The following is an 8,508-nucleotide window of genomic DNA, read 5'->3' as shown; positions in this document are numbered from 1 at the left end:
ATAGATAATGAATTTTTCGATGGATTAATTCATCTAAATAATAAGTTACAATAAAAACCTTTTTATTGTTCGAAGCTTCCACAATTTTCATATGTTAAACAATTGCTTTTAGTTTTTTTCATTGTTTTTCTATATGTTATTGATAATGGAAGACTTTTCTCCAGCGAGGTATCATTTGTATTTTTACAAATGACAAATCTTTGTACTGCATGCATGAAAATCTGTACATTTGGCATTGGTCATTGAGTCAACGGTCAATTAATAGTAAATAATTGAAAATTTGTAAAAATTGCCGGCTAAACTGTGCTATGGAACGTTCAACTCTGAAATTTCCAAGACAAATATTCATCTCTATTATCTATTCATATTATTACACACATAATCATACTCTTGCTTTGATTGGTTCTATTATTCGATGTGCACCAGATCTTGAACACTCATGCTATAATTGTTCGTTCGCATTTACGGATCCGTTGGATTTAAAAAAATTCAACTTCTCGATCTATTTCGAGCTTACGGTGCTCAACTAATAAGGTATTACTTAATGTTTTTGTTAATTTATTGGCAACAATATGATTTGTTTGTGGGATTATTATTTGGATTTGGGTATTTATAGAATTTGAATTTTATTGGGATTTTTTTTATTATTATTATTTATTTTTTTGGTTCTGATTTGTGATTCTTGCTTTCCTTTTCTTTTCTTTTCGTTTTATTGGAGGGGAGGTGATCATTAAAGGCAATGGAGGCTGCATGTACGTGTGTGTCTGTCTATCTAATCCCCTTTTTGTAAATATATCTGTACCGTTAACATAATTCAAATAAAATATATTGTAGGTTAATATTCATACGCCCAGGTGTGTGTGTTTTTATGCGAGTAGATTGAAATTGTAATTTTAAGGGTTTCCAAATTATGGATTTGATTTACAGGCGCAAATTGGGTTTCAATGTTTTGCTGGAACTAATTTTACCATTAAATTGTGGGTTGGCGTGGGGGGTTCTTTTGGGTGTCCTAGGAAATGTGAATCCGCTAGGCTTTTGTCAAGTTTCGTCCTCCAATCGAGGTTTCTCAAGGTGCTATTTTGATTTTTTTATTTCCTCACTGCTAAGCTCCTGGGATCTTGAATTCAGGTTCCATCACTCTTTGATTTCCCCATGTTTTTCCTCTCTCTCTTTTTCATTGCTTTTTGGAGTTTGATTATACTAACTTGAAAATTTTGTTGGACGGTTACTACGGTATGAATTTTGATGTGGATTGATTGTTGTATGTTAATTTTGAATCCTAGATATGAAGTGTACATGGAATCATATTTTCTACGTTGTTTAGTGACATGAATTTGCTTCAAATTTCAGAATCTGAAATTTTTGCAGTTTGTTAGTTGTCACATATACACTTTTGTTTGCCTTGCAGGTTCAGATTCTTACTGAATGCAATGCTATGATGATCTATCTTTGGCTGATAAGTTAATCATAATAAAGTGCATTTAGTCTTGACTTGAACTTTGGAAAGAGATAAAGTTCTTCGGGAGATATATCTTTGATGCATCATTTCTAAAAGAAAATGGCTCAGTCGTGGCGTCTAGGCATGAAGGATATGCAAATATTGCATGTGTCTCGTCACCGCAGTAACTTAAAGAAGCCAATATGGATTATCATTCTGGTTTCTTTAGTTATCGTGTTCTTGATTTGTGCTTATGTTTATCCGCTTCAGAATTCCACAACATGCTATGTATTCTCCTCTCATGGTTGCAAGGCATTATCTAACTGGCTTCCACCTGCTCCTGTGAGAGAACTAACCGATGATGAGATTGCATCTCGTGTTGTAATTAGAGATATCCTGAGTATGCATCCTAGTTTACCAGAGAATTCCAAAATTGCATTCCTATTTCTGACACCGGGTGCTTTACCTTTTGAGAAGCTGTGGGACAAATTTTTTCAGGTGGCTTTTTCCTTTGAGTGCTGAAACATCTAATGTTATTTAGATTTCTTTTCTTCACATTTTCTGGCTAATTGTTTTCTATAATCTGCATCTTTCTTAAATGTATGACACCAACATTTTGTTCAAGATGGGAGTTTTTGAGCTATATACCCATAAACATAAACATAATTTCTGATGGAAGCTTTACGTGTATGTTGATGCGTGGGCAAGAGTGATCCATGTAGGACTAGGACTAGGCACCATAAGTTGGCCAATTTGTGTTTCTGTATAGAAAGAAAATTGAAAGGGTAACTATTAAAGGGAAATCTGGATGTACCCAATGACTTATTTGCAAGAGCATCCAACCATGGGAAGGCTGAAGTGAAACTTGATGCTCATGAAAAAATTATGAAATTTGCATTTATAGGTCTTGGACTGTCCTTTAATTGGAAAATATACCTATTCCTTCGAACATTTTGAATAGAAAAGTGTTCAATTATCAAACTATTTAAACCAAGTAGTGAATTTTCACACTTTTACTAGAAGAGTTTCTAATTGAAAATTCAGTTGCATATTTACTCATTCGCCCATTTTAAATGGTTGTTAGTTCTTTTTTTTTTTTTTCCATATCATGTTGGTGTTTGTAATCAAATTTTGTGGTCTAGTTCACAACTAAGCAATTTGTTGTGAGCCTTGTGCCAATTCTATTCTTTCATTCCAAGCTCGTTGCCTTGTTGGTGCCTTTTGCTACTTCGTGTATTTCTAAGAAACAAGTGCTTAGCCACACGTTACTTGGTCATCTTGAGGTGCACGTGACTTGCCTTTCGATAGCTATTTTTAATTTTGGTTGTTTTGATGGGGCAGGGTGTTTATGTTTGCCCAATTTAGAAAAATCACATTAATTGAGCACCTGGGTTCTAGAGTTTCTATGTTGATTAATTGTGTGCAAATAGACAATATGCTTTTTTCTTATTGGACAATATATAAGTGCTTTTTTAAATGTATCATTGAAGAAGTTCAAAGTTCGAATATTTCTGAAATATTTTTCCTTAAATGTTCACCTTGATGTTTCAAGTGCTGTGATACTTTTTAACAAATTAATGGCATCCATAACCACAATAGGAATGATGTTGACTGAAAATTATAGTAGTTACTTACCTCTAATTGAGAAAGTAACATTTGGACTGGACTATATGAAGTAACATATGGACTGGACTATATGCCACACAATGATGGCAGAAAGAACACGGAATATAGATTTGACTAGAATAAGAACATACATTGCTTTGCAAATATAAAGTTTTCATTTGCATATTGACTTTAGATGATTGTATTAACTGCACCTCATTGTTGTCTTATAATAAAACCCTGATAATGGTTATTTTATTCTTGAGTTGGTTTCTTAACCAACCTTGTGGTTATTGTATCTGAGCCCTCTACTATCCTAAGAGGAGTCTCCAAGTTATTTCTCCCCATTTTCGTAGTTAAAGCTAAGGTTTGTAATCTAAAATATAGCAGATCCCCTCCCAAAGCTGACAATAAGTAAGTTAACTGCCGAGCACAATGCTCGAGTCGTTTGGCCAAAGGAAAAGGTCACCAAGCATATAAATAGAGCATAATTATAATTTTTTTTTTTTTTTTTTTTTTTTTTTTTTTTTTTTTTTTTTTTTTTTTTTCTAAATATGACATGTTTAACAACATACCTTCTCTTTTTAGTTCACTCACTCAAGTGTCTGTGAGTTTTGTCCTTGGGAAGTTTGAAGCATGAGATTTCAAAGAAGATTTGTCAGAGGCTGCATGTTTCTTGATAAGTACTCTATTAAGTTGGTTGTCTTGCTACAATATCAACATTTGATAGGTATTAGCACTAATTTCGTGAGTTGATGTAAGGCTCAGAAAATTGTTACTACTAAAAGTAAGACCCCAGAGAATTGGAAGGATGAGATGTTCCTAAGAGGCTAAGGTAGCGGAAATGGCATATCTTTTAACAAATTGAAGCGCAGCACATATCTTGAAAATGCATCTACCAGACATTTACAGTCATTATTATTGGCTCTATAGTTTTGGTATTACATGTTACCATAGTTATCGGACAACGATGACTGGCTAAGTGATGAGGACATCGGACGTGACTTATTTTATTTACGTTTTATTTATGCTTTATTTATCTTTTGGACTATTACTTAGGATTTGGACTTGTATGGGCTCGGGCCCAAGCTTGTTAGGGTTGCTTAACTATTTAAACCTATTTTACATTATAATTTTCAGTTGATGAATGAACAATAATTATTTGGTGGTTTATGGCGCATCTTTCTCCCTCTCCTATTGAATTCTTCTTCTTCCCCCTCTGTTAATCCCCTATTCTTTCTGAATCTTCTTCTGTTTCTATTAATCATCCCGTTGGTGCTGCATCAAATTTGGTATCAGAGCTGAATCTTGGTAATTTCTCGTCCTCAACCCACAATTTCTTCGTATCTTCTTCCCATAAATCTGTTGGAATAGCACAAACTAAAAGTATTTTGGTTAAGGCAGCAATTTTATCCTTCAATTTTCAGACTTAGTTGGGAAAAAAAAAAAGGTTATTGTTCACGCCCGAAGTTCCAAATTTTAGATTTTTTTTTTCCTGCGGTCTATTACAACAAAAATAAAAAAAAATAAAAATAAAAATAAAAATTCGTATTTTATTTGTGGCTGCTGCTAGTAATATTGCTTTTCCAACAATTTCAATCTACTTACAATTTTCCCAAAAGCCCACAATAACACCGATCTATCATACAAACCAATTATCCAGCCCACACCCACATTAGCCCATTACACCAATCGCCGGCCCAACTCACAGTACTTGGCCCATACTATAACACTCATCTCCACCCGGCCCAACCCAACTCCTATCTCACTACCTAAATTAATTTCACAACTCGAGCCCTAACTTTTCATCCTGTCACTCTCCACGACCAGCAGCTCACCCCGTCAATACCCACGACCAACAGCACAACCGCCATCACCGGTGCCTCTCGCCACCAATCTTCTCCGGCCACTCCACCTTCTGGCTAACACATTCACTCAACCAACACTCCACAAACCGCAAGCGCCCTACTGCCACCACCTCCTTCAATTCAGTTGCCACCATCGTCCAATCCACCTGCGAGATTGCCTTCGCAGCAGACCGTCGCACCTTCTGCAATAACACCCGCGCTGGCTTTATCTTCTTTCTTCCCTGACCCTGCTGTGTCGGCGACCCATTCTTCTACTGCCGCCACCTTCCACCACACAAAATTTCCCATGTATTGTTCATTGATATATATTATGTACACCACAAATACATTATACACATGATGACTATTTTGAGTATACTAGTGGAGCACCAACATCCATTGGAAAGTTTTCTGGCCAGCAGACAACAAAGTGCTCATTGACCACCACAACTATAATTCACTTCACATACCTCCGTCACAGCAGCTGCCAACATATCACACAATCAATTTGAAGCCACTGTTCAGGGAGTCAACGGAATCAGAGACACGTTATTGGGAACTTGGTTGCTATCTATAACCCCTACCACATTTGGTATGAGTCACAATTCAGCAGGAGGGTGTTCTAAGGTTTGAAGGAAACTGCAACGAGGGGTGCTACAGGAACATACTTGGAGCCTCTCACAAGTTGACAAATTTTGATCAATCGGAATACAAAAAGGGGCACAATCGAACTCAGGGAGTCCCTGCTCTTATCCATTTTAGTTTACATTGTTGCTTTATTTAGAATTGCATCAATTATTTCTTTGTGTTGCTAATACTTTGGAAGTTTGAGCCTTAAACCTACTTGACTGAAATTCGCGAACTATTTCCCATTGTTCACCCGTTACCCCACGTGACTAGGCCTATCATTTGGACCACTTGCTTTTATTTTATTGGCATTAGTATTATTAGCTTGCGATCGGGCCATATGTAATCCCTAAAATTAAATAAAATAATAATAATAACAATAGATAAATTTCAGTCACTATTATCCTTGTTGGCACTCGTTGGTTGTTGATCTCAGCAGTGCACTTCACTTCACTTAGCTTGTATCACTGTGTATGCAATTGCGTAGTGATCGAGTTACTGCGTCTAGTGCTAGTACCCTTACCATGGACCCTTCCCACATTGAAGCTATCACCCGACAGTTGGCACAATTACAAAACCAATTAACGGCTATCCAAACTGAGTTAGCCGCTACTCGTGAGGAGAATAGAGCCCTAATCGCTAGGGTAAACACTCTTGACCCAACCCAATACTCAACTAAAGCTAAAAATTCTGACGCTTCCATTAATAGACCTCATCGTCGTCCACAAGGTGGTTGACACCATGCTAGATATGATCGTAGGGAGGGAAATCAAGCTCGTGGACGTGAGCGGGAATATCACCGTCATGGTACACTATCTCCCCCTCGCCACAAGGAGCGCCTCTTTCGAAATATTAAGTTAGATGCCCCTACATTTGATGGTTGTCTAGATCCTAGTGTATTCAATCAATGGGTTAGAGATATGGATCGCTTCTTTGCCTGGTATGGGGTCCCTGAAGATCGGAGGGTACAATTTGCCAGTTTGAAATTAACTGGCACAGCTCAACTGTTTTGAAAAAGTGTTGAGGACCTCCTAGAGAGGCGCCATGCTCCCCCTGTTGGGAACTAGGATGAAATGAAGCGCCGCTTTGAAGAAAAATATTTACCTCAATCTTACAGGGGCAACTTGCTGGATCAATGGAACGCACTTACGCAAGGCAGTCGACCTGTGACCGAATATGTTGCTCAGTTTGACGAGTTTCGAATGAGATGTCAGGTCGTTGAGGATGAAGTCATGACCTTGAGTAGATTTAGGCAAGGCCTACGGGATGATCTTAGACGTGAGCTTGTTCTTAAAGGTGTCACCACTCTTGACCACACCTACTCTTTCGTTCGGAATTACGAGTTAGTGACTAGGACACCGTACAGAGGTCGTAGTGACTCCCGCACTGCAACCTCTTCTGCATCCACTCCATCCCCTAAGTCTATTCTAGGACCTCTTCCTTCTAGTACTACCCCTACATCGGATAGTAAAGGTAGAGGTTCTGAGGTTTCAAGAACGTCCTCTCGTTTGCAATGCTTCAACTGTAAGGATTTTGGTCACATTGCTTCTAAGTGTCCTAGCCGAGCCCTAGTTTTGGAAGAGCGTGAGGGTATAGTTGACGAGCCACTAGAGGATCAGGTTAATGATTTAAGTTAGAAGAGTTTGATGACTTGGAGGATAGTGAAGATACCTCCTTGGGTTGTATTCAGGCTAGTCCCCTTATCCCACATACGCCTAGAGTCGGTGTCGTCCGTTGTACTCTTACCCAGCCTAGGGATGCCGATGATTGGCGCCGTCATGTCATCTTCCACACTTACATCAAGATTAATAATAAGGGCTGTAAAGTTATCATGGATAGTGGCAGCTGCATTAATGTGGTTTCGATGACTACTGTATCCCGTCTAGGGTTGAAGTCTGTTCCTCACCCTCGGCCATACAGCGTCTCTTGGGTTGATACCTCCTCCATAGCTATCAAGGAGCGTTGTTTAGTCCCTATCCAGTTTCTCGAGTATAAGGACCATATATGGTGTGACGTTATTTCAATGGATGTCAGGCACATTATCTTGGGACGACCTTGGTTATTTGACCTAGATGTAACCATCTATGGTCGATCCAATTGCTCCTTCGTGTTTAATGGAAAGAAGATTCACCTTAACCCACTGCCCCCAAAGCCTGCTGGCCCACTGGAAACGAAGAAAAGTGTGGAACGAAAGGAATTGCACATCATTAGTTCTACGGAGTTTGAGCGTACACTTGTTGGTGACTCAGTTGTGTTCGCTTTGGTGGTCATGGAGGTTCCATCCCACTCCACAATAGAGAACCCTGTTGAAGTCTTGTCGGTTCTCCAAGAGTTTCGAGACGTCTTTTCGGAGGACCTACCTGACCATCTATCTCCATTAAGGGATATTCAACATGCCATAGATTTTGTCCCAGAGGCATCCCTCCCAAATTTGCCTCATTATAGGATGAATCCTACCGAGCACGCTGAACTTCAAAGGCAAGTGGATGACCTCCTTCACAAAGGATTCATTCGTGAGAGTTCAAGCCCGTGTGCTGTCCTCGCCCTATTGACGCCCAAAAAGGATGGTTTTTGGAGGATGTGTGTGGATAGTCGCGCGATCAATAGGATCACGGTGAAGTATCGTTTCCCATTCCTAGACTTGACGATATGTTAGATATGATGGTTGGTACCACAATCTTTTCGAAGATTGATCTGAAGAGTGGATACCATCAGATTCGAATTCGTCCAGGTGATGAGTGGAAGACCGCGTTTAAGACGAAAGATGGTCTTTATGAATGGCTGGTCATGCCTTTTGGGTTGAGTAATACGTCAAGTACCTTTATGCGAGTAATGACACAAACTCTCCAACCTTTCATGGGAAAGTTTCTTGTTGTCTACTTTGATGATATCCTCATCTATAGTAAGATTAAGGAGCAACACCTTGACCACCTCACACAAGTTTGCTCTACCCTTCATGCAACTAATCTACATGCTAACGTCAAGAAGTGC

At 38.8% G+C, this 8,508-nt stretch overlaps 2 protein-coding genes across 2 annotated transcripts; both read left to right on the top strand.

Moving 5' to 3' along the window:
* Positions 1-292: 292 nt before the first annotated feature.
* Positions 293-1,975, top strand: LOC111366069. The gene is made up of 2 exons (XM_022986721.1): positions 293-534; positions 1,409-1,975. Exon 2 carries the CDS (start codon positions 1,559-1,561, stop codon positions 1,958-1,960), a length of 402 nt encoding a protein of 133 aa, XP_022842489.1. The 5' UTR covers positions 293-534; positions 1,409-1,558; the 3' UTR covers positions 1,961-1,975.
* Positions 1,976-6,590: 4,615 nt separating this feature from the next.
* Positions 6,591-8,173, top strand: LOC111365525. The gene is made up of 2 exons (XM_022986080.1): positions 6,591-7,136; positions 7,208-8,173. The coding sequence occupies exons 1-2, from the start codon at positions 6,591-6,593 to the stop codon at positions 8,171-8,173; spliced, it is 1,512 nt and encodes a 503-aa protein (XP_022841848.1).
* Positions 8,174-8,508: the final 335 nt, after the last annotated feature.

The sequence above is a fragment of the Olea europaea genome, chromosome 17 (genome assembly GCF_002742605.1).
Source record: "Olea europaea var. sylvestris chromosome 17, O_europaea_v1, whole genome shotgun sequence".
In the NCBI taxonomy this organism is placed as follows: Eukaryota; Viridiplantae; Streptophyta; class Magnoliopsida; order Lamiales; family Oleaceae; genus Olea; species Olea europaea.
The sequence above is the reverse complement of the archived record's forward strand: the minus strand, read 5'-3'. Positions and strand labels throughout refer to the sequence as shown.